This window comes from Trachypithecus francoisi, unplaced genomic scaffold, assembly GCF_009764315.1.
Source record: "Trachypithecus francoisi isolate TF-2019V2 unplaced genomic scaffold, Tfra_2.0 Lachesis_group17, whole genome shotgun sequence".
NCBI lineage: Eukaryota > Metazoa > Chordata > Mammalia > Primates > Cercopithecidae > Trachypithecus > Trachypithecus francoisi.
In genome coordinates this window covers 621,097-646,502 of record NW_022681462.1, presented here as the reverse complement: position 1 = coordinate 646,502, position 25,406 = coordinate 621,097, and the positions used below count along the sequence as shown (strand labels likewise).

Here is a 25,406-nt window from a genome sequence, read left to right as displayed (position 1 = left end):
ACCTCACATTTCCTTGTGCCCTCAGGGTTTCGGAAGTGAAGGGGCAGAGGGGCCAGTGGCCGGAAAGGGCAGGTCTGACCCTCCTCGAAAAGGCCGCTCTCTTGCCCTCCGTTCTCCCTGCGCTGGCGTCTTCCCAGACAGGGACCTCACTCCAGAGCTGAACAGGGTTGTTTCTGGGAGGCTGGGGTCCTGTCTGCGATTCAGAGCCGGGCCCAGTGCTGCCCCGATCAGACCCCGCTTCCTTTTCGGAACGTGGAAGGATGCGTGCGAGTGTGTGCCTGAGGGTGTGGTCCTGTGGGGGGGGGGTGGTCTTGGCCTGTGCACACGTGCATGTTGTGCCTGGCATTCCTGTGGGAGCGTGTGTGCACCCCCACGCGAGAGGCACTTCCCAGGCCCTGTGGGTCTCTGCTTCCTCACAGCAGGCCCGCACGGCCTCCCTACTCTTCTCCTACATCCCAGGGCTGGGGCTCACGGCACCCCCTGTTCCAGAGCTCCTTCATGTCCCCCAAAGGCATGTGGCCCCATGTCTGGTGCAGAGGACCTGTCACTAGGGATGGGATTCATGGTTCTGCACACCCACCTAACCAGCACATTTTGGTTGAACTTTACGGGCCCAGCATAGCACTAAGGTTCAGTGGAGACCTGAGACAAGGGCCCCACCCATGCCAGAAGCCTAGGGGTACCTGTTGAGGCTGCTGGAAGGGGGTGCTGTGATCTGCCTGTGAGCAGGGCTGCTGAGGCCTTTGGGGATGGTTGTGTGGGAGCCAGTCCTACTTCAGGCTCACCGGGACATTTGGCCACTGGGAGTGCCATCCAGCCAAGGGTCGCCTCTGCACAGCGCTACCTCTACAGATCTGTCTGTGGTCTGTTAAGAACTGGGCTGCACAGCAGGAGGTGAGCAGCTTCATCAGTATCACAGCCGCTCCCCACATACCCCATTGCTAGCATTACTGTCTGAGCTCCACCTCCTATCAGATCAGTGGCGGCATTAGATTCTCATAGGAGCTCGAACCCTGTAATGAACTGCATTGGAGGGATACGGGATGTATGCTCCTTATGAAACTCTAACTAATGCCTGATAATCTGTCAACTGTCTCCCATCACTCCCAGATGTTATCTTCAGTTGCAAGAAAACAAGTTCTGGGCTCCCACTGATTCCACATTATGGTGAGTTGTATAATTATTTCATGATAGATTACAGTGTAATAGTGGAAATAAGGTGCACAATAAGTGTAATGCACTTGAATCACCTAGAAACCATCCCCCTCACCATCCTCGGCCAGGCGTGGTGGCTCATGCCTGTAATCCCAGCGCTTCGGGAGGCCGAGATGGGTGGATCACCTGAAGTCAGGAGTTCGAGACCAGCCTGGCCAACATGGCAAAACCCCGTCTCTACTAAAAATACAAAAATTAGCCAGGCTTGGTGGCAGGTGCCTGTAATCCCAGCTACTCAGGAGTCTGAGGCAGGAGAATTGCTTGAGCCTGGAAGGCGGAGGTTGCAGTGAGCCTAGATTGCACCATTGCACCCCAGCCTGGGCACCAAGAGTGAAACTCCATCTTGCACAGAGGAACAAACAAACAAAAAGCAGTCCCTGGTGCCACAAAGGTTGGGAACTGCTGTCTTACGGCATTCTGAATGCCTGGGAGGGTGTCCTTGTGGGGCAGGGGGCCACGTAGTTTGACAGTCTGGGGGCTGGTTTTGCTTAACCTTGCTGTATACAGTTTTCTTGTCTGTAAAATAGAGTTTCATTGTTAGCCCCCACCTCTCAGGATGTAGACTTACACAAGTCCATCCATATAGTGCTCGCCCATCGTAGGCGCTCAGAAAATGTTAGGTAACTACGGCCCCAGGAGTGAGGTTGGTCTGAAGTTTCAGTGTGCAGGTGCGAGGTGTGCATCTGGACCAGGATGAACACTGAAAACGGCTGGGCGTGGGGTCCGCTCAGCCTCGTGCCTGGAGCCTGGCACAGGTGGGCGCTTGCTCTGTGGGGTGGAATGAAGGGTGATCCTTGTTCCCTCTGCTGTCTGAGGGGTGGGGTGAGCCACTCCAGTGTGAACTGGGCAGAGCCGGGGTTGCTATTCTGCCTTTTTTAGGACCTGAGTGGGCATCTGTTGGAACCCACTTGTACCCCCATGCCCAGCTTGGGTGGGTGGGGGACATCTGGGGCTCGAAGTCATAGGGGACTTCACACCACACAGCCTCATCTCACACGCAGCTGCACTGGTGGCTGAGGCCTCTGCCCACCCCACCCTCCGCCCTACCTTATCCCACCCTACCCAGTACCCAGCCCCACTCCCCTCTCCTCCCTTCCCCATGCTTTTTATAGCTTGTCATCTAGCAAACTGCCCTTCTCTTTCTCTCTCTTTCCCTCCTTTCCTTCTTTCCTATTAAATTTTGAAACTTCTAATTGTGGTAAAGAACGCAACATAAAATCGATCATCTTTACCATTATCAGGTGTTTAGTAAAGTGTATTCACATCGTTGTGCAACAGATATCCAGAGCTTTTTCATCTTCCAAACCTGAAATACTATACCTATTAAATGATAACTCCCCCTCCCCAGCCCCTGGTAAGCTCTGTTCCACTTTCTGTCTCTGTGCATTGGGCTACTGTAGATACCTCTTGGAGGTAGAATCATGCAGTATTTGTCTTTTTGTGACTGGCTTGTTTCACTCAGCAGAATACCCTCAGATCAACTGCATGTCCTCATAAAGACTCTATTTCTCTCCCCAAGCAGGGTGATTATTTCTTATCATTATTTTAATTTTGGGTTTTTTTGGGACGGAGTCTCACTCTGTTGCCCAGGCTGGAGTGAAGTGGTACAATCTCGGCTCACTACAACCTCCGCCTGCCGGGTTCAAGGGATTTCCGACCAATTTTTGTATTTTTAGTAGAGATGGGGTTTCACCCTATTGGCCAGGCTGGTCTCAGACGCCTGACCTCAAGTGATCCGCCTGCCTCGGCCTCTCAAAATGCTGGGATTACAGGCATGAGCCACCGCGCCTGGCTTACTTTTTTTTACTGAACACTCATCTTTTTTTTTGAGATGGAGTCTCACTCTGTCCCTTGGGCTAGAGTGCAGTGGTGCGATTTCGGCTCACTGCAAACTCCACCTCTGGGTTCAAGCGATTCACCTCAGCTTCCAGAGTAGCTGGGATTACAGGCGCCCACCACCGTGCCCAGCTAATTTTTGTATTTTTTTAGTAGAGCTGGGGTTTCACCATGTTGGCCAGACTGGTCTAGAATTCCTGACCTCGTGATCCACCTGCCTCGGCCTCCCAAAGTGCTGGGATTATAGGCATGAGCCACCGCGCCTGCCTGGACGCTCCTCTTAAGTGTTCAGCCTCATGCATTTGTTTTTTGATGTGTCCTATTCTTTATTTTACTTATTTTTTCTAGCTTTACTGAGGCATAATTGACAAATAAAAGTAGTATATGTTTAAGTGTACAACGTGATATTTTGACATACGCATATCTTGTGAAATGATGACCACAAGCTAATTAGCATATCCATGGTGTGTATCCTGATGTCTGTCAATACCTTGCCCTGGCAGCAGGGCATCTGCTTCCATCACCATCTCCCTGTGATTCTGATTCCTGACTTTGGAGAAGCTCTGGATTCCAGGCACAGCGGGAATGCTGAAAGGTGCTTGTGGACAACAGACGATCTTGGCTCTGTCACTTCCCTTCACTGGGCGCAGGTGACTGTGGGGGTGTCCCCAAATGCTGCCCAGTGCTGACATGCCCCGCCTCCGGAATTTCAATCCAGGTGGGGCCCTGAGTGACCTGGCTCTGGGGCTCAGGGGTATGGAGGAGGGGGCATATAGGTTAGGAGTTTAAATTTCCAAATCTGTGAAATGGGGATAAACACTGACTGATCATGCCAGCGGCTGTGGGATTAGGGGAGTGGACTCCCTGCGAGGCTCTGGGCCTCTGGGGGTTCCACCTTTCCCACATGGCAGGCTTTCTGGGGTGCTGGTTGCACACTGTTCAGTTTGTGAAATTTCCTGGAGCCCTGTGCTTGTGATAGTGAACTTTTCTATATGTACTAAAATAAAAGCTTGTGAAAGTGCAGTGACCTTTACTTCCTTCCAGAGATACACAGGGGGTGCCCCCAGGGTCTCAGGCAGCTTTCCTCATGTCTAAGCACAGGCCGGGGCAGGAAGAGGGTCTCCCTCGCTGGAGGATAGGTCTATACCGGGACTGGGGCCTCCGCTGGGCCTGGAGCAACTTTCTGCGATGTTTCTCTGCCCCCTGGTGGCGGGAAGGAACCTCAGCAGAGCCGCACTCTCAAGCGGGTCCCGCCTGTCTTTCACACACTACAGCCAGGAAGGGGACTGCGCTGGGGTGGGAACCACAGGTAGGCACTGGAGGGGCTGCCAGCAGACCTGGTTGGGGCGGGGCTGCAGGTGGAGGTGGTTGGGGCGGGGCTGTAGGTGGAGCTGGTTGGGGCGGGGCTGCCGGTGGAGCTGGTTGGGGCGGGGCTACAGGTGGAGGTGGTTGGGGCGGGGCTACAGATGGAGCTGGTTGGGGCGGGGCTGCCGGTGGAGCTGGTTGGGGCGGGGCTACAGGTGGAGGTGGTTGGGGCGGGGCTGCAGGTGGAGGTGGTGGGGCGGGGCTACAGATGGAGGTGGTTGGGGCGGGGCTGCAGGTGGAGCTGGTTGGGGCGGGGCTGCCGGTGGAGCTGGTTGGGGCGGGGCTACAGTGGAGGTGGTTGGGGCGGGGCTGCAGGTGGAGGTGGTTGGGGCGGGGCTGTAGGTGGAGCTGGTTGGGTCCGGGATGCAAGTGGAGCTGGTTGGGGCGACGCTGTAGGTGGAGGTGGTTGGGGCGGGGCTACAGATGGAGCTGGTTGGGGCGGGGCTACAGATGGAGGTGGTTGGGGCGGGGCTACAGATGGAGCTGGTTGGGGCGGGGCTACAGATGGAGGTGGTTGGGGCGGGGCTACAGATGGAGCTGGTTGGGGCGGGGCTGCAGGTGGAGCTGGTTGGGGCGGGGCTGCCGGTGGAGCTGGTTGGGGCGGGGCTACAGATGGAGGTGGTTGGGGCGGGGCTGCAGGTGGAGGTGGTTGGGGCGGGGTTGCAAGTGGAGGTGGTTGGGGCGGGGCTGTAGGTGGAGCTGGTTGGGTCCGGGATGCAAGTGGAGCTGGTTGGGGCGACGCTGTAGGTGGAGGTGGTTGGGGCGGGGCTACAGATGGAGGTGGTTGGGGCGGGGCTGCAGGTGGAGGTGGTTGGGGCGGGGCTGCAGGTGGAGGTGGTTGGGGCGGGGCTGCAGGTGGAGGTGGTTGGTGGGAGTAAGGTGGGAGCTGGAGCAGCTGCTATTTGTGGTGGTGGTGGTGGTGCTGGTTCTGCAGTTAGGCTACTCTGTCCTGCTGGGACTTAGTCTTGTTTGCCGAAGGGGCAGCAGGACTACCATGGAGGATGTAAGGGGTCTCTGGCCTTGGGTGCTGGGTCTGCTTTTCTTGCCAGGTAAGCTGGCTGCCTGTCCCTCCTGCTGCTGGCTCCAGCCTGGAGAAAGCTGGGGAGAGGCCAGAAGGTTGTGACTGGAACCTGCAGGGATTGTAGCTGAGCTCAGCGGCTCAGAGCACAGAGCTTTCCAGGGTTGTAGCTGAGCTCAGTGGCTCAGAGCACAGTTTTCCATGGTTGTAGCTGAGCTCAGTGGCTCAGAGCACAGAGCTTTCCAGGGTTGTAGCTGAGCTCAGAGCACAGAGCTTTCCAGGGTTGTAGCTGAGCTCACTGGCTCAGAGCACAGAGCTTTCCAGGGTTGGAGCTGAGCTCAGAGCACAGAGCTTTCCAGGGTTGTAGCTGAGCTCAGCGGCTCAGAGCACAGAGCTTTCTAGGGTTGTAGCTGAGCTCAGAGCACAGAGCTTTCCAGGGTTGTAGCTGAGCTCAGAGCACAGAGCTTTCCAGGGTTGTAGCTGAGCTCAGCGGCTCAGAGCACAGAGCTTTCCAGGGTTGTAGCTGAGCTCAGAGCACAGAGCTTTCCAGGGTTGTAGCTGAGCTCAGCGGCTCAGAGCACAGAGCTTTCTAGGGTTGTAGCTGAGCTCAGAGCACAGAGCTTTCCAGGGTTGTTTTAGAAGTCAGCTCTTGGGGGCCAAGGGGAGGCCTCCTGAAGGTCCTGGAAGCAGAGGGCCTGCCTGGCAGAAGATGGGAGGTGTTGTGCCCCAGGCGTACTTGTCTTGGGGTGGGGGTAGGCTGTTAGTCCCCACTCCAGGCTGAGCCCATTGTCCAAGAGCCTGGGCTGAGAAAGAGTCATAGAGAAAGGTCTGAGGTTAGCCTTGCCCTTGCCACGGGCGTCAGAACCTGAGGTCTGTCTTGCCTCCTTCCTTCCTGTTCCTCCACTACCTCATAGGTGGGGCACGTGCCCTTTTGGTCCCCCTAGGGGAGCTCCTTCCCGAGGTCATCTAGACCTTGGTGCTAGCTGGGGTTGAGCAGGGAGGCTGGAAAGGCTCTTTGGCTTTGTGCTGGAGCCTACACTTCCTAGGGACTGAGTCTTACAGCCTGATCCCCCACCCTCACCCTATGTCCTGCTGTCCGGTCTCACTGGTGGGTGCTCCAAGCATTTGTGTATGCCCCTGTCTGTCTGGACCAGGTATGATCCTAGGAGCGCCCCTGGCCTCCAGCTGCCCAGGAGCCTGTGCTACCAGCTTCCCAGATGGCCTCACCCCTGAGGGAACCCAGGCCTCCTGGGACAAGGATATTCCTGCAATTAACCAAGGTGAGGGCATCTTCTCAGGGCCTGGAGGGGCATGACATTATGTAGTGGGAAAACCACACTGAACACTGAGAAATGCAGAGCCTGGGAGGAAGTGGACCAGCTTACTCTAGGCTGTAAGTGTCTTTTTATGTTGTTGTTTTTTTTGGACAGTCTTGCTCTGTCGCCCAAGCTGGAGTGCAGTGGCACAATCTCGGTTCGCTGCAAACTCCGCCTCCTGGGTTCACGCCATTCTCCTGCCTCAGCCTCCCGAGTAGCTGGGACTACAGGCGCCCGCCACCATGCCTGGCTAAATTTTTGTATTTTTGTATTTTTATTTTTTTAAAGTGGAGATGGGGTTTCACCGTGTTAGCCAGGATAGTCTCGATCTCCTGACCTCGTGATCTGCCCGCCTCGGCCTCCCAAAGTGCTGGGATTACAGGCGTGAGCCACCGCACTCGGCCGTGGTTTTTAAGAGATGGAGTAGTATTGCTGTTGCCCAGGCTGGTCTTGAACTCCTGGTCTTAAGTGATCCTCCTGCCTCTGCCTCCCGAGCAGCTGGGACTACAGGTGTGAATGGGTGGAAATTCTATGGGCAATTGCTTAAGTCTACTTTTTCTTTTTGTATCTTTCCTAGTGGATTGCTGCTTTTATAAGAAAAACTAAGTTCTTAAATGGCCTGATAAAAGTATAGGTCGTTGGCTCTCTGAGCCTGGGTGTGGAGCTAAGCGGTGAGTTGATGTTTGAGAACGTCAGCCACCCTGTGCAGGACTGTCTGCAGGAGTGATTAGGAAGTCTGAGGCTCAGGGTCTTGTTGTCTGGGGATGTCACCTGAGGAATGAGGGTGTATAAATAGCCTGAACAAAGCTAGTCGAGATGGAGATTGGAGTTCAGATGTTGGAGCAATGAGGGCTGAAGCACCGGGGAGCAGGGGCCAATGTTGTCCTAAGGGTGGGTGAGATCCTACCAGATCCTAGCCACTGTGTGATCTGCCCCCTTCTTCCTCCGAGAGCTGACATGGGGGCCCAGCACCAACTGAGCCTTGAGCCCCAGGTACTGCCCCACCCCTGGGTCACCGTGAGTGGTCTGGAGGTAACCAGAACCAATGGAGAAAACTCCCAAATGCTGGTGACCCCAACAACTGTCACCTACAGTGAGGCTATCTCAGAACGGCTGTCCGTGCCTCACCTGATGCTTTCCTGAGAAGCACCTGCCGCTGTGAATGTGGCTAATGTCGTACAGCTGTATCTGCCTCCCAAGACTGGCCCCCAGCCAAAAGGAGTTGCCTCAGCCAGAGGTGCCTGGGAGCTACTCCCTCACCTGCCCGAGGTGGCCCAATGGGACTCCTAAGGGACAGGAGTCTGGCCTCTGCCTCAAGGCTGTGCAAGTCAGAGGTGCCATTTGTGGCCCGGAGCGCCCATGGGATCCAGCTGAGGCTGCACCTGGGTTTTTTCCTGCCTTCTCTCCTGCTTTCCTCACTCCCTCCATGAGTTACTTGCGGGAGAGACGAGAAGCAGGGGGACTAAGAGAGGTGAGGGGTCTGTGAGAGCCGGTACTTGCCTACCTTTGATGGTGGAACAAATTTAAATTTGCCACCTCAAGGGGCCTGAGTATAACAGATGGGTGAGGAATAGATGGGGGATGAGGTGGGTGGGAGAGCCCAGGGCCTGTTCTGAGGAGTGTGGCTCAGGCTGGAAGAGGGCGCTGCTTCCTGACCGCAGGGACCCAGGCTTGGGACTGGATAGGTTGTGGGCTGTGTTTGAGCAGGGGAAGGACGCAGTCCAGCCAAGAAGCCTCACACACTCGGGACTGTGCGACTTTCCCTCAGTGCTCAGGGAACCTCGAACTCCACAGGCAGGGGAGGGACAGACCCCGAGCCTCAGACTCCTTTGTCTTTGTCCCCCAGCCCCTCACGTCTGCAGACAGCCCTGCCAGGGTGGCTGACATTCTCCAACATCAACTAATGACTTAGCTAAACACCCAGGCTCGGAGAGCCAGTGACCTATACTTTTATCAGGCCATTTAAGAAGTTATAATAACAATGCACTAGGAAAGACACAAGAATAGACTGAAGGAGGGACTTGCTTGGCTTGTCCCTCGAGTCAGTGTGCTGGGGGACATGGGCCAACACGTCCTTCCCTTCCTTCCCAGGGCTCATCCCGGAAGAAACCCCAGAAAGCAGCTTCCTCATCGAGGGGGACATCGTCCGGCCGGTGAGTGCACACTCTGACGTGTGTGGGTGCGGATCAGCCCACAGCTGGTGACAGGCCCTCGGAGCCCACCCTGGGTGACATGGGACCTGATGTGGGAGGGACATACATAGCTTGGTAGCTGCCTCTCTTTGTCAAGGTCAGAGCGACTCTTCTGTTAGGAAAAAGGAATAAGCCAGCCTGAATGCTAAGGGAGGCTGGGATCTGAAGTGCTGGCACAGTCGGCCTGAGAGGGTTTCCTGAAGGAGGAGGTTTGAACACTTGACGCAGCTTGATATCCTGCCCAGGGGAGGTGCTCAGATAAAGGAAGAGATGAGCAAGGGTTGGCAGAGTGGCCTGTGGGGGATAAAGGGCCTGGTGGCAGTGGCGACCTGGGGATGGTGGAACAAGGAGTGATATGGAGCCTGACCATCTTGGCTGTGGTCGAGGGGCTGCATCTGAAGGGAGAAGGCTGGTGGGGATTGGGGGTGCCTTGCTAGCAGAAAAGGCAACACTGTGCCCAGGACAGCAGCGCTGTGTTTTAGGTGACTGGGAATGGCAGAAGGCTCCTGAATAGGACAATGACCCCGGGGAAGGCAAGACTGTCTTGCTGGAGGCTGCCACTGATGGCACAGCCTCTGACTGGGCAGGAGAGCCAGAGGCTGGCCCAAGGCTCCTAGGGGACCCCAGGGGCAGGGCAGACTCCTCCGGGTTATCCAGTGAGTGCTCGGGGAGGTGGCATGTGACCACCAGGAACAGAATCAAATGCCTCCAGCTGATGATGCAGGCACACTGGGGTGCTGTGGAGCCTGGGCTCTGAAGGGCTGGTTGCTGGAGAGCAGAAGAGCGGCCGAGGCCAAGGTGCTGCCTCGCTTTCACTCCAAATAGGCTCTGTCCACATGACCATCCCACGTTCAGGGAAGCCTGGTGGCTGTTCCCCTCTGGAAGGGGCACTGCCCACATGCTGGGGTGGGGTTGCCAGCCCAAGCCCTTCTGATCCAGGGCACCCTGGGGTGCTGGGCCTCCTAGCCAACATCCTCAGGGACTAATCTCTTGTTTGCTTGAGACTGCAATTGTTTCGTCATAGGCCAAGGGACTGTCTTGTGCATCAAGGTTCATGTAGCTGGTCCCTTGCCTTCCACGCCTCTGTCCCGTTGCTAATGGTCCCCCATTCCCATGCACACAGGTCCTGACTCCCACATCTTTGGGGTTCTGGTGCCCTGGGGTGTGGTACCCTTGGAGCACAAAGCTTGGGTGGCCTCTGCCCCGGAGGTTGAACTGCTGCTCTCTCCTCAGAGTCCCTTCCGTCTGCTGTCAGCAACCAGCAACAAGTGGCCGACGGGTGGTGGTGGTGTCGTGGAGGTCCCCTTCCTGCTCTCCAGCAAGTACGGTGAGTGAGCGTGGTAGGCTCCCTCCCTTCCTCGGCCCCTTCTTCCAAATGCGGCAGAGGTGCTCCTCTCTTCCTTTTTCCTCTTAAACCACCACATCCCCTCCACCTCCCCACCCCAAGAACCCGTCCACAGAAGCCCTTCTGTTCCTGAAGGTCTCCTGAGTCGGGAGGGTTAAAATCCTGGGAGAGCTGATGGGAAAGTGTGTCTAGGGGGATCTGATTCCCCTTGAGACCATGTGGTGTGGAGGACAGTGACCTACCCAAGGTCACACAGCCAGGGTCTGTCTGGTGCCCAGCTTCCTCCTGGCACCACTAGGCTGCCCTTTCTTGATGCTATTTTGGGAGAGTGAGTTCAGAGCTCTGCTCCCAGACCCCCATGTAGAGCTTAAAGACCACCATGGCTCTGGGGTTCAGCCAGGTGGTATCTTTCAGATGAGCCCAGCCGCCAGGTCATCCTGGAGGCTCTTGCGGACTTTGAACGTTCCACGTGCATCAGGTTTGTCGCCTACCAGGGCCAGAGAGACTTCATTTCCATCATCCCCATGTACGGGTAAGCGCTGGGCGTTCAGCCGGAATCAACTTGTCTATTGTCTAAAACTTATTTCTGGGCCCATCCCCCAGGGCTCAGTCCCCCTGCCCACCCTGAGGGGTCTGCCCCATGCGAGCTGGACCTCCAGGGTGGGAGGTGGAAAAGGGATGGGAACGGTGCTAGACCCTCATTTACAAAGCCCTCCTCTCCCGGGGGACTCCACCGGGTGGTGAAGAGGAGAGGTTTTGTGGGGCAGACAGTGCATGAGTCATTGAGTCCTGGCAAGTTCGCTAACTTCTGAACCTCTTCTGCACCCTCTGCGGTGGGAGTGGTGGCGATACCTGCTTCCTAGCTTGTCAGGGGCCTGAGGCGATGTGTGTGAAAGCCTTGGCTCAGGGCTGACCAGGAGAGTGTGTTCACTGAGTGAGCTGCTTATGTCCTCTGTGTTGATATCAGTTCCTGCTGCCTCCCTGCGGCCCAGGCTGGTGATGGGGGTCCGGTATGCCCATTTCACAGAAGTCCAGCAGTAAAGGGGCTTGGAGAATGGCGAACCTGAGACTAGAGCCCAGAGTGGGGCCTGCTTGTTGGGTGTTTGTCTATTTTGTGGTGTGGGGGGAGGGAGAGCCCAGGTCTGTCTGTCTGGGGGGGATCTGGGCTGGCGTTCACCCTGCTTGCTCTCATTGCCCTGCAGCTGCTTCTCGAGTGTGGGGCGCAGTGGAGGGATGCAGGTGGTCTCCCTGGCACCCACCTGTCTTCAGAAGGGCCGGGGCATTGTCCTTCACGAGCTCATGCATGTGCTGGGCTTCTGGCACGAGCATGCGCGGGCTGACCGGGACCGCTATATCCGTGTCAACTGGAACGAGATCCTCCCAGGTAAGCCAGGCCACAGGCAGGTCAGGCTGGTGCCGGGGAGGGGACAGCAGGGCTTGGGCCCAAGTTGCCTGGTTCCTATGGATGAGGCTATCCATCCTCCCCACCACCTGCCTGCTTCCTGGGGGGAAGGTGGGGGTTTCGCTTCTCTTTGGGACCTGGAGGTGGTCCAGCTGCTGCTCTGGGCCCCAGGCCTTCATCTGCCCTCCTGTAGTTGTGCCTGAGTTAGGGTGCCACCACCTGCTCTGTCTCGCTTTTCATCCCTGACACTGTCTTCTCCCTGGGGATGGGGCAGGCAGTACCCATGGTGCCTGCTTGTTGAGTACTCTAGCAGCGGTCTCATGCACCAGGCATCACCAGTGTGGGCTGGGGCTGTGTGCCAGCTTGGGGAGCTGAGCCAAAGCAGAACCCCAAGTTAGCAGGCTGTACAAGCCAAGTGCTGAGCCACGGGCTGAGGGCAGCGCTATGGGACTGGGACATGTGCCAGTGAGCAGGTGGAAGAAACGCAGACTGTGGCCGTGGGAGAGTGGAGGCTGGAGGCAGGTGGGCTGTGGTTCCTGTGCTGGCAGCAGCAGCTCTGTGGTGCCGGGGATCAGATTCTGGTGACGGTGGGGTCTCTCTGTTCAGGAGGCAGGAAGACCCGCCCCCGAGGGAGGGGCAGAGGAGGTGTGGGTGGGAAGAAGGCCTCCCGCAGGTGGAGGGCATCTAGCACAAGACCTTTCACTGCTGTCATGTTAGCCAGGCGAGGCAGCCAGGGAAGCTGCCTGGGCCCAGGGGCCTTCCCCAGCCCCAAACACCGCTTTCTCAGTGGCTCCCAGCAAACACAAGTCACAGAGAAAGGGGTGTCTGGGGCACGTGGGTAGCACCTCAAAAAGGGAGGGGATGGACATTGAATCAGACCAGGCTGAGGAGGTAGTGAGGGGGGTGACAAGTGACTCTGTATCCTGAAAACAGACTGATCCTTCCCAATGCTCGTGGAACAGTTGTGAAAGGTTACCCTGATAATTTCATGATACAACATGAAATGCCATGAAAACGTGCAACTCTGAAAGTAGACTAATATAAACATTCTGATCATGATATAAAGCAGAAACCAATACACCAAAACCAAAAGCTTCTCCTGTTTAGAAATTGAAAGAAAACAACAAAACTTTCTTTTAGCTCTGGAGTTAAAGTACAGCAATTCTAAAACAAAAATCATGAAAGACTATACAAAACCCAGTGGTTCACAGCTAATGCAATGCTCAGAGAAAACGTGTAGACTTACATATCAGTAAACAGAACAAATTGAGCATGTCAACCCAAATTAAATGAAAGCAGGAGGAAATTTAAAAAAGGGTAAAAGCAGAAACTGAGTTGGAAAACACCACTAATTATTCCTAATGATAAAAACAGGTTAAAACACCGCTTCCCCAATGGAAAAAGCAAGAACTTGTTTGTTTTCATTTAGGTTAATATGTTCTCATTAGGTTAATATGTACAGAAACTCTGCTAGGGCAGACACATTAATAGCAGTAATTAATTGTTGTGGGGTGGGGAGGTGTGAACGCGGGAAGCCGGGGATGGAATCGGAGACTTTTACTACATCTCAATAGTTGACTTTTCAACGAAATGAATATACTACTTATTCAAAGCGTTTAATGAGCTTTTAAAAGGAAGAAATAAGAGCTTGAGGGGCAGCTGTTAGGCAGGTGATGGGGTATGAAGGAGCTGGAGCGCTGGTCTGCTCCGTGGAGAAGCTGCTGTACCGAGGTAGGGTGTATGGGCAGCTGGCTGGGTTTGAGGGAATTGGGGGGGGGGCAAAGATAGAGGGGCTGCCTCTGAAGGCAGGAAGGAACCTTGCCCCTCCCAGGTCTGAGGGACCTGAGCGAGGAGGAGAGGGGCTCCCAGTCTGGGGAAGTGTTGTGGCAGGAAGGTGGGCCTGGGACTGGGGACTGGGGGTCACCACTGCCGATGTCAGCGTGGCGGTTTTTCAAATCTGGGTCAAGGAATAGACATTGCGTCTGGGGTGGGAGGGGCATGTGAGACCCTGAGCAGTGTGTGACCCGTGGCAGCTGTGGGTTATGCAGAGACGAGCCCCGTGCAGGACGAATATGCAAGGAGGAAGGATGGGTGGAGAGAACTGCTACGAGGTGATGGTTGGCCAGCCATGGGGTCCCTGTGCCTCCAACCCAACTAGTATAGGTTGGGGTTCCTCCTGGCGCTGGGGAGATTGGGGCTGGTGCCAGAAACAGCATGGTGGCTGCGGGCTCAGTCCCTCAGCTTGGGTAAGTTACGAGCTCCCAGAAGACTCTCCCAGCCATTGCCCGCCCTTTCTTGCCCGTCCTCTTTATGTGTCAGTAAGTTGTATTGTTTCTGTATTTTTAGGATTTGAAATCAACTTCATCAAGTCTCGGAGCAGCAACATGCTGACGCCCTATGACTACTCCTCTGTGATGCACTATGGGAGGTGAGGACCCTGCCCCCTTCTCCCTCTGCTGCCCCCCCTTCTCCCTCTGCTGCCCCCTTCTCCCTCTGCCCCCCCTTCTCCCTCTGCTGCCCCCCCTTCTCCCTCTGCTGCCCCCCCTTCTCCCTCTGCTGCCCCCCCTTCTCCCTCTGCTGCCCCCCCTTCTCCTCTGCTGCCCCCCCTTCTCCCTCTGCTGCCCCCCCTTCTCCCTCTGCTGCCCCCCCTTCTCCCTCTGCTGCCCCCCCTTCTCCCTCTGCTGCCCCGTTCTCCCTCTGCTGCCCCAGCCTCTCCCTGGTCCGGACTCGGGTCTCCCTCTGTGATGCACTATGGGAGGTGAGGACCCAGCCCCCTTCTCCCTCTGCTGCCCCAGCCTCTCCCTCTGCTGCCCCAGCCTCTCCCTCTGCTGCCCCAGCCTCTCCCTCTGCTGCCCCAGCCTCTCCCTCTGCTGCCCCAGCCTCTCCCTGGTCCGGACTCGGGTCTCCCTCTGTGATGCACTATGGGAGGTGAGGACCCAGCCCCCTTCTCCCTCTGCTGCCCCCTTCTCCCTCTGCTGCCCCAGCCTCTCCCTCTGCTGCCCCAGCCTCTCCCTCTGCTGCCCCAGCCTCTCCCTCTGCTGCCCCAGCCTCTCCCTGGTCCGGACTCGGGTCTCCCTCTGTGATGCACTATGGGAGGTGAGGACCCTGCCCCCTTCTCCCTCTGCTGCCCCAGCCTCTCCCTGGTCCAGACTCAGGGGTCTCCCACTGGGTTCCAGGCTTGCCTTCAGCCGGCGCGGGCTGCCCACCATCACACCGCTTTGGGCTCCCAGCATCCACATCGGCCAGCGATGGAACCTGAGTGCCTCGGACATCACCCGGGTCCTTAAACTCTACGGCTGCAGCCCAAGTGGCCCCAGGCCTCGTGGGAGAGGTGAGTGGCATGGCAGGAAGGTGACTGGAACCTGGAGAAGGCACCTGTGCTCTAATGGTGTCAGGGAGGGTGACACGGAGGGAGATGAGGTTGCAGGGACAGCAGGGTGAGATCACGGAGGTTTGCCACAGGACACAGAACAAGCACTTGAGGAAAGTGAACATTCACTATGACTCAGCTCTGACCAAAGAGGAATAGGGCTCACTATCTTAGCCTAGATAATAAACATCTACCAAAAACCTAGAGCAAAATTTCAGGGTAAAACATTAAAACAGGGACCAAGACAACTTTTCCCACTATTGTCCCGTCTCCTCCACGTTGTGTGGCAGTGGAGGGCCTGGGCACTGAGGTAGAGCCAATGAAACTGAAGGTCCGAGGATTGGAAAGGAAGCAAAAACATTGTTCATAATAGATGATTACCTGTTTTGAAAGCAACAATCTATAAACAATTTATTAGAACTAATAATATTTAGAAAAGGTAAATACAGTTAATATAAAAATCGTATTTTTGTACACCCAGTTAGAAACACAATTGTTAGTAAACATACCATTATAATAGCAATCATAAAGGTCCCAAGGAATAAATCTGGCAGCTATATCAAACATTTGAGGAAAAATGAACCTTTATTAAAATCATTACATAATACTTAAATACAGAGAAATACACCCGTTATTGAAAGGAAGGCAATGTTATAAAAATTCAGTCTTCCCAAATTAATCTATAAATTCCCACTCAAAATATCAGTGTTGATCTTGAGAGAGTGATACATATTTTCTTTTCTTTTTTTAAAAAAGTTGGAGTCTCACTCTGTCACCCAGGCTGGAGTGCGGTGGCACAATCTCGGCTCTCTGCAGCCTCTGCCTCCGAGGTTCAAGTGATTCTTGTGCCTCAGTCTCCTGAGTAGCTGGGCTTACAGGTGCCCACCACCATACCCAGCTAATTTTTGTACTTTTAGTAGAGACAGGGTCTCACCATGTTGACCAGTCTGGTCTCGAACTCCTGACCGCAAGTGATCTGCCTGCCTTAGCCTCCCAACTGATGGGGTGATTATAAAGTTTTTATATGAAAATATGACAGGTCAATAATAGCCGAAACATCCCTGAAGGAAAAACTAGAAAGACTTGCCCTAACAGATATTAGTCATGTAGTTCATGAAACGTCTTTATGTAAAGGCATAGCACTGGGGCAAGGCTAGACAGTTGCCCACTGGAACAGAACCAAATTCAGAAAGAGACCCCATTCAGAAGCAGAGCTTTGATAGAGGGCCACTGATGATCACTAGCAAAGGACAGTTAAGTTACTTGTCTTGGAGCCTTTTAACATCTATTTAAAAATTCCTAACTCATATCATGTGCAAATAACTCTGGATGCATGAAAGACACATGTAATAAACTTTAACACATCTAGGAAAAAATATATATAGTAAGATCTCTTCATGACCTTGGGATAGGGAAGGATTGCTTAAATGAGATACAGCACTAATTATAAAACTAGAAAGATTCATAAATTCAACTACATTAATTATAACTTTGTCCAAAGGCACCAAAAGAAAGTGAAAAGACAGGTTACAAATGAAGATTTTTTTTTTTTTTTTTGAGACAGTATCAATCTTTTTGCCCAGGCTGGAGTGCAATGGCACGATCTTGGCTCACTGCAACCTCTGCCTCCTGGGTTCAAGTGATTCTCCTGCCTCAGCCTCCCTTGTAGCTGGGATTACACGCAGGTGCCACCATGACTGGCTGATTTTGTATTTTTAGTAGAGACTGGTTTCACCATGTTTGCTAGGCTGGTCTTGAGCTCCTGACCTCAGGTAATCCCCCTGCCTCAGCCTCTCAAAGTGCTGGGATTACAGGTGTAAGCCACTGTGCCTGGTGTGTGTGTGTGTGTGTGTGTGTGTATATATACATACACATACACACATTAATACAAGAACAAACCAGCTGAGCATGATGGCTCTTGCCTGTAATCACAACACTTTGGGAGGCTGAGGTGGGTGGATCGCTTGAGCTTAGGAGTTCAAGACCAGCCTGGACAACACAGTAAGACACCATCTCTGGAAAAAACTAGTGGGGGATAGTGGTGTGCACCTGTGGTCCCACCTACTCAGGGAAGCCGAGGCAGGAGAATCACTTGAACCCAGAGGCAGAGGTTGTAGTGAGCCAAGATCGTGCCACTGCACTCCAGTCTGGGTAACAGAGCCAGACTCTGTCTCCAAAAAAAAAAAAAAAAAAACCCATCAAACAGAAAAACGGGAAGAGACTTAGCAGACATCTGAGACCAAATGGGAAACACACTAAAGATATTCAACCTCAGGAATTGAAGAAATGTGAATGAAGACTACCATACCATTCTATAGCCACTAAACTGGACACTTTAAAGGCCAATGATACCAAATACTGGTAAGGATATAGAGTGAGGAATGAAAATGCTAGACCCTATTGATAGGAATATGAGTGGCTGTACCCAATTTGCAAAATAATTTGACATCCTGGAAGACTGAAGTATACATAACCCCTGACCTGGATTCTGCTCCTAGGTTATCTTGCATGCAAATACCCTTTCCCTCCCCTCACTACCTGCCCCTGCCCCCAGCTCCAGGTAATCACTAACCTACTCTGCCTCTCTGGATTTGCTGATCCCAGACATTTCGCATAAGTGGAACCATAACACATAGCCTCTTGTGTCTGGCTTCTTAATGTTTTCAAGGTTCATCCACGTTGTAGTATGTATCAATAACATTGCTGAATAACATTCCGTTAGATAGATATGCCATATTCACCAGTTGAGGAACATTTGGGTTTTTACTTTGCGGCTATTATGAATAGAGCTACTATGGACATTTATGTACAAGATTTTGTGTCAACATGTCATTTCTTTTGAGTATACAGCTAGGAATGGAATTGCTAGGTCCTACAATAACTCCATGTTTAACTGCTAAGATATTTTCAAGTGGATGCACCATTTTTATTCCCACCAGCGGTATACAAGGGTTCTAATTTATCCCATCCTTGCTGACATTTGTTATCTATTATTTTGATTAGAACCATCCTAAGTGAGTATGAAGTAGTATCTCATTGTAGTTCTGAGTTGCATTTCCCTAGCGACTAATGTTGAACATCTTTTAACATGTGCACGTTGGTTATCTGTATCTTGGGAGAATGCTTATACCCTGTTTTTCTTTAGTTGGGTTGTCTCTTCTGAGTTGTAAGAGTTCTTTATATATCTAGACACATGTCCCTCATCAGATGTTGCCCTTAAATATTTCATCACATCCTATGCTTCTTGTTTTCCCCACTTTTCAATGATGTCCTTTGAACACCAACATCTGAAATGTGGAAAGTTCAACTGACCCATTTTGTCACTCCTTTTTGCTGTATATGATGCCTTTGCCTAACCCAAGGTCATGGAGATTTGCTCCTGTTTTCATGTAAGTCTTAGTTTCAGGTTTTACATTTTGGTATACGACCCATTTGGAGTGAACCCTTGAACAGGGTGTAAGGAAGGGGTCCGACTTCATTCTTCATGTAACTAGCCAGTTGCTCAACACCACTATTTCCCCTACACCTTTTTTTACTATACTAAGTATCTTCTATTTCTTTCTTTTTTTTTTTTGAGACGGAGTCTCGCTCTGTCGCCCAGGTTGGAGTGCAGTGACCGGATCTCAGCTCACTGCAAGCTCTGCCTCGCGGGTTTACGCCATTCTCCTGCCTCAGCCTCCCGAGTAGCTGGGACTGCAGGCGCCCGCCACCTCGCCTGGCTAGTTTTTTGTATTTTTTTTAGTACAGACGGGGTTTCACCGTGTTAGCCAGGATGGTCTCAATCTCCTGACCTCGTGATCCACCCGTCTCAGCCTCCCAAAGTGCTGGGATTACAGGCTTGAGCCACTGTGCCCGGCCTACTAACTATCTTCTAAAAAAAAAAAAAAACCCTAAAGAATAGATGTAATAAGAAATTTGTGTGTAATTTCTTTTGTTGAGATGGGAGTCTTGTGTGCCTCAGCCTCCCGAGTAGCTAGGATTACAGGTGAGCACCACCATGCTGGCTGTTTTATATTTTCAGTAGAGACAGGGTTTTACCATGTTGGCCAGGCTGGTCTTGAACTCCCGACCTCTAGTGATCCGCCTCCCTCAGCCTCCCAAAGTACTGGGATTACAGACGTGAGCCACCGTGCCTAGCCTTGTGTGTAATTTTTCTAGAGGTTTGACTACCATGATTATGGAATTGGGAGGTAGTGGAAAGGTCTGTGGTCAAGGGATGGGTCTATCAAGATGGTGAGCATGACAGTGCATTTGGATGCTGGAACCATGACCTGCTGGAAGAGAGCGGTGGGTACAGAGGGGAGAAAGGACACCCAGAATGTTTGGAAAAAGGCTGCCTGTGGTGGGAGCTGAGGCACTTCCTTGGATCTAGCGGGAAGGAAGAAGACAGGAATAGACCCAAGTCTGCAGGAGGATCTTGACAGTACGGATGCGGGGGCCTCTGTTACACAGAGCTGAGGCCACCAGAGGTAGGGAGAGGGGATGGAAATAAAGGAGATGTGCCTCTGCTGACTGAAGAGTGGGAGATGCCTGGTAGAGGTGGGGGATGCCAGCGCTCTAGGACTGGGTCTGGTGGCAGGTGTGACGGCAGGGAAAGGGGGTTGAGGCTGCCTCCGAGGGGCTGACAGCCATGGGGGCTGTGGAGCCTGTGTAGGTGGGAGTGATCTGAAGTGACGAGGGCTGCCGTAGGAAGATGCTGGGCCTGCGGAATGTCCGCAGAGCCGCACTACCTCAGTGTGCACAGGTGGAGGGGGTGCTGTGGAAGCTGGCCCCCAGTAACAGGCTGCAGTGGTGGGAGCTCCTGGTGTTGACCAGATCCAGAGGGAGGTGTGGGCTGTGAGGCTGACAGGACCTGGTAGAAGAGTCACCAGTTGAAGCGTGGTGATGAGGATTTGGTCAGGGTCAGCTGCGGGAAGAGGCTCCTGGTGAAGCCCTTGCTGCGTGTGCAGGAGGAACTGGGATGGGAGGCAGTGCTGAGGGGCTGGGGCCAGCCAGGGAACATAGGCTTAAATGAGGAAGAGTGCCCACAAAGAGGTGGGGTACAGTCATAGTCTGGCATGACAGTAAAGAAGGAAGCCCCAACCTATTTCCTGGCACAGTGCAGGATTTGGATGTGGCCGTTACGTCCAAGAACAGTTCTAGGGCAGGTCTTGGGTTCGGGGCAAGTGGTGAGGTATGGCCGCGGGCAGGGCAGCCTGGGTGAAGGGTCCGGAAGGCGGACACTTTGGTGCTGAGTCAGGGACTTAACTGTCCCAGCAGTCTTGGGTGTGAATGAGGCAGTGGTAGAAGCCTGAGTGGCCTGATGTTCTGATGGTGACTTCGGGGGCCAGGCAGGGAAGAGATGGGATGGCTTCATTGTCCTGGTCTCTGGTAGTATGGAATCCAGTACTGGAGGCATTAGGCGGTGGCATGGGTGGGCACCACTCTGGTGAGCCAGGCTCCTCATCCCTGTGAGTAACGCTAAAGCCAGCTCTGGCTCTGTACAGCCAGGCCACATGTCATCCTCCAGTTCTGAGGTTCTACCTCCTGTCTCTCCTGTTGCAGGGTCTCAAACCCACAGCACTGGTAGGAGCCCCGCTCTGGCCTCTCCATCCCTGCAGCAGCTTTTGGAGGCACTGTCAGCGGAATCCAGGAGCCCCGACCCCAGCGGTTCCAGTTCGGGAGGCCAGCCTGTTCCTGTGGGGCCTGGGGAGAGCCCACGTGGGTGGGAGTCCCCTGTCCTGAAAAAGCTCAGTGCGGAGGCCTCGGCAAGGCAGCCTCAGACCCTGGCTTCCTCCCCAAGGTCAAGGCCTGGAGCAGATGTCCCCGGTATTGCTCAGGAGCAGTCCTGGCTGGCCGAAGCATCCACTGAGCCCACAGCCCCATCTTCAGAAGCAGGAATCCAGCCAGTCTCTGTCCAGGGAAGCCCAGCTCTGCCAGGGGGCTGTGTACCTGGAAATCATTTCTAGGGGAGGTCCAAAGATTAAGCCTGTGGCTTCTGTCCCCAGGTAGGGAGGACATCCTCTGCCCAGTGGAGCTGAGTCGTCTACTTCTTGGCTCCTCTGAGCCACCCCGTCTTCCAGCCCCAACCTACCACCCCATCTCAGAGGGCTGGCCTCTTCCCGTCTCTCCACGGTGTTCCCCTAAGGGCTCCTAGAGCCAGGGGTTCTTCTAGCTCTGTCATAGGGGAAGGCAGTCCTGGCTCTGCCTGCTCTTGACTTTTGCCCCAGCCCTGGAAGATGCTGGGAATGGGAGGTGACATTCTCCAGGGATGGGTCCTGGAAGGGGTGGGGAAGAAGTAGGTTCCAGTCATGCAGAACCCTGGAATCCCTCTTGTGCCTGAGGCCCTACCCCCCAGCATAGACTAATGGTGTCCCTTGGGGTAACACTGTGGCTGGGACCCTGGGCACAGCCTCCCATCCCACCCAACATGCCCAAGTATGGAGGATGTTCTGTGGTGGTGTGGCCTCCAGCCCTTCTCTCCAGGAGGCTTTGAGAGCCCAACTCAATCCCCTGCAGAGCAGGAAGGTGCTGGGCCAAGGGCGGCCACCATCGGGGAGAAGAAGATGTGGGGCCTCCCCAGATTGCACAATGGGAACCCCAGCTGGGCTGTGAACAGAGGACTTGGTCGTCTCTACCCCAGAATGCTATTCCCTGGAGCTCAGCCAGGCGCAGCCTTGGAAGGAGAAAGGGCTGGGGTTATCTGGCCTGGCCTCTTCCAGGCAAGCCCTCCTCCTCCTCTGCCCCAGCTCCTGGCCTGGCCTCCTCCAGGCAGGCCCCACTTCTCCTCTGCCCCAGCTCCTGGCCTGGCCTCCTCGAGGCAGGCCCCACTTCTCCTCTGCCCCAGCTCCTGGCTTTCCCTGTGAGGTTTGTCCCAGGCATGAAGAAAGCATCCAGGATGCCAGTGAGTGGGCCTGGGCCAGAGGCCCCTCAGACCCCAAGGGTACTGTTTTGGTGGCCTTTCAGAGGGTCAAGGAAGACCTGCTTGGGGTGGAAGGGGGTAGGAGGCCCACATGTTCAGGGAGGGAGTAAAGTGGAGTGTGCTGTGCTGACCTTCCTGCCTCCTGTGTGCCTTTAACGCCCCTTGCCCTCTGGCGCCCCAGGTGGCTCTCCCACCTTCTAGGCAAGACAAAGACTTCAGTGAGTGCTCCAGGGGTCCTGGCCAGGAAGCAGCACGGCAGGGCTGAAGCTTGAAGTTCCCAAGTTGCTATTTGCCAGCCTTCTGGAGGGTCAATGCTGGGGCCGCACTGGGGACACGGTGGCCTCTGCCTTCAGTCGGCCTTGGGTTTCAGTCGTGAGTCATGAATTCTGAGACTGAACAGCGGCCCAGTCCTGGGCATTAGCACTAGGGAAGGACTGCAGGGAGGTGCTGTTCCTCCTCTTGCTCCTGCCTGGGGGACTGTGGTCTGCATGAGTATAGAGTGGATAGGGACTCTGGCCATGCCCCTAGGAGTAGGGGACAGCCCTGCTGGGAGGCTCCCAGGCAGAGACCTTGAGGCAGCCCTAGGACAGAGGCAGTACATGCAGTGCCCCATTTATCAAGGACAGAGGCTGGCATGCCTCTCGGCCTCTGCTGCTGGGTGGAAGGAGGTGCTGTGCTTCATGCCTGGGGAGGCCCCTGGCTCTCAGGTCACCCATCACCAGCCTCCATTAGGATTTGGCTCTTGGTCTGATCCTGGGTTCTCTTAAAGATGCCACTTGGCCCTTAAGGCTGGTGGCTTAAGGGGAGGGCAGGGACAAAGTTGTCCTTTGAGCCCCAGCCTGAGTGGTGGGAAGGGTAGGGGGCCTTGGGGTGTTAACTGTTTGGACGAACGGAGGCAAGATTGCGCAGTTCTTCACCAACTTTCCCGCGGCCGGGAAAGGCACGGGTTGACTGCACAGGCACAACCCGACCTCCGACGCAGAAAAACCGGGACCCACCTAGCCACGCCTACCATCTGGCCCCAGACCCGCCTATGTCCCGCCCACTGCCCTCCCACTCCCAGGCCCAGGACATAAAAGCCGCTCCTGGTGGGTGCACTGGGCGAACTTCCTCAGCCCCCACTCCTGTCAGGACTGCATTAGGAACCTCGCCTGAGAGCTCCACGGGGCAACTCCCTTGGCCTCCCCTGCCGGAGACGGATGGACCTCACCCATCCCCCACAAAGCTGGCTGACCAAAAAATTGGCAGTTTTGCTCCTAGCCTTGCCTACTCCCTGGTCCTTTAATACTCCCCCTGGTGAGCCTGGAAAGCAAATCAGTTTCTTAGAAAGCAAATCACTTGGTGCCCAAACCCAGGAGGAGACCCCTCCTCAGGCCTCTAAGGATTGAGGAACCTCCTCCTGCTTCCACGCTGCAGACAGACCAGGACCTGAGACCCGCTTCCCTCACTCTCACAGCCTCTCTGGGGTAGGTGCCCTTGTCTCCTTTTTACCTCCCTCAGCCAAAAATCCTGCACAGGTTCGAGGCCCACTTTTGAGCCACCAAGTGGCTCGGGAGACCCGTTCAGGACGGAGATGTCCGCCTGAAGGTAATCTCCACCTTGGCTCCAAGAGCCTCCAGTCTGTCTCTGGTGGCTCCAAAGGACGCTTTGAAGTCAGGCAGAGATCCACTTCCATTTCCATTGTGTCCATTGTGTAAGTAAAGAGGATACAAATGGGAAACCCCCAGTCCAAATTTCCAAACAGCACCCCTTTAGGGTGCCTCCTAGCCAATCTAAAAACTCTACAACTCGAACAAGACCTCAAAAGAAAGCGGTTAATTTTCCTCTCCACTGTGGCGCGGCCCCAATACAAACTAGACAATCAGTCTCAGTGGCCACCAGAGGGCACCCTAGACCACAATGTCTTAACCGACCTCAGCAATTTCTGCCAGCGACTAGGCAAGTGGTCTGAAATCAATTACATCCAAGGTTTTTGGGACCTACGCTCTCACCCCGATCTGTGTAGCTGGTGCTCTTTGGCCCAAGTTATGCTAGCCAAGGACGCCGGCTCACAGAAACCAGAAAAAGAGGAGTCTTCATTCCTTTCTGTTCAGCCGGAGGACCTAGGGTTTCCTTCCGCCTCTGCACCCTCACTCCCGCCCTATACTCCTCCTTCTCTCCCCTCTCTCTCCACCCCCTCCCTTCCTGCCCAGACTCCTCTTCCTTCCTCCTCATCGACTGGTGGCCCGCTCGCTCCCATGCCACCTTCGACGTCCTCAGCCGGCTGCCTTGGATCCCCTATCTCTGCACACACCCGCTCTAAGTGCCCTGCTGACACTCCCACTCCTGCCCCACACCCTCCTACAGTGTTAGCGCCTTTGCAAGAGATAGCTGGGGCGGAGGGGGTAGTCAGAGTACATGTCCCTTTTTCACTGGCTGACCTTTCCAAAATTGAGAAGCGTTTAGGGGATTTCTCAGCTAATCCCATTGTATACATAAAGGAATTTAGATACCTTTGTCAGGCCTATGACTTAACTTGGCATGACCTCCAGGTTATCCTAACCTCTACCCTAAACCCTGAGGAGCAAGAGCGCATCCTAGTGGCTGCCAGGCAGCATGCCAACCAACAACATTTAACTGACACCACCATTCCACTAGGGGAGCAAGCAGTCCCCTCGGCAGACCCAGACTGGGACTACCAAGTAGGCCAGCCTGGGCGCCGTAGGAGAGACATCATGGTCCAGTGCCTGTTGGCTGGTATGCAAATGGCTTCAAACAAAGCCGTAAATTTTAACAAATTAAAAGAAATTTCTCAAAATCTGGAAGAAAATCCAGCCGCATTCCTAAACAGGCTGAGACTCTAACCCAATATACCCAGCTAGATCTGGCCTCCCCCACAGAGGCCATCATTTTGGCATCTCATTTCATTTCCCAATCAGCTCCTGACATTCGCAAAAAACTCCAAAAGGTGGAAAATGGTCCCGAGACACCAATACAAGACCTAGTTAAACTAGCCTTTAAGGTCTATAACTCCAGAGAGGAAACGGCTGAGGCACAGTCGCAGGCTCGCCTCAAACAGAAGGTACAGCTCCTAACGGCGGCTTTACAGCCCAGTCGTAACCCCAAACCAGAGAGCACACACCCCGCAGACGCCAAGACTATAAAAGGAGCCTGCTATAAATGCGGCGAGGCAGGACACTATGCCAACAGGTGTCCACAAGGTCCCCGAGCCCCAACGCAGCCTTGCTATAAGTGCAAGGTGTCAGGACATTGGGCCAGCGAATGTCCTAACCCTCGTCCACCAGCAACCCCCTGCCCTGCTTGCCAACAGGAAGGACACTGGAAGTCTGATTGCCCCACCCTGAGAACAGGTGCCACGTCTCAACGTGACCCCCGCTTTCCCAGGATCCTGGGAGCTCCTTCCAGCTCCTACATCTGGATGACGATAACTGAAGGTGCCGAGACTC

General features: G+C 54.4%; 1 protein-coding gene across 3 annotated transcripts; it reads left to right on the top strand.

The window, feature by feature from the left end:
- The first annotated feature begins 93 nt into the window (after positions 1-93).
- Positions 94-25,406, top strand: ASTL (astacin like metalloendopeptidase). Of its 3 annotated transcripts, none has more exons than XM_033238841.1 (9): positions 94-1,167; positions 6,589-6,714; positions 8,842-8,903; positions 10,176-10,269; positions 10,702-10,819; positions 11,490-11,671; positions 14,036-14,117; positions 14,866-15,020; positions 25,271-25,406. In XM_033238841.1, the coding sequence occupies exons 2-9, from the start codon at positions 6,591-6,593 to the stop codon at positions 25,288-25,290; spliced, it is 837 nt and encodes a 278-aa protein (XP_033094732.1). In that variant the 5' UTR covers positions 94-1,167; positions 6,589-6,590; the 3' UTR covers positions 25,291-25,406. The 3 variants fall into 3 exon arrangements, with proteins under 3 accessions (XP_033094732.1, XP_033094731.1, XP_033094730.1); XM_033238840.1 differs by having other exon boundaries at positions 25,345-25,402; XM_033238839.1 differs by lacking the exon at positions 25,271-25,406 and adding an exon at positions 20,604-22,802.

Coding starts and splice junctions, on each gene's coding strand:
- ASTL (XM_033238839.1), top strand. CDS start 6,591: ATGATCCTAGGAGCGCCCCTGGCCTCCAGCTGCCCAGGAGCCTGTGCT. Junction 10,820..11,489: donor TCCATCATCCCCATGTACGG/GTAAGCGCTGGG, acceptor ATTGCCCTGCAG/CTGCTTCTCGAGTGTGGGGC. Junction 14,118..14,865: donor TCTGTGATGCACTATGGGAG/GTGAGGACCCTG, acceptor ACTGGGTTCCAG/GCTTGCCTTCAGCCGGCGCG.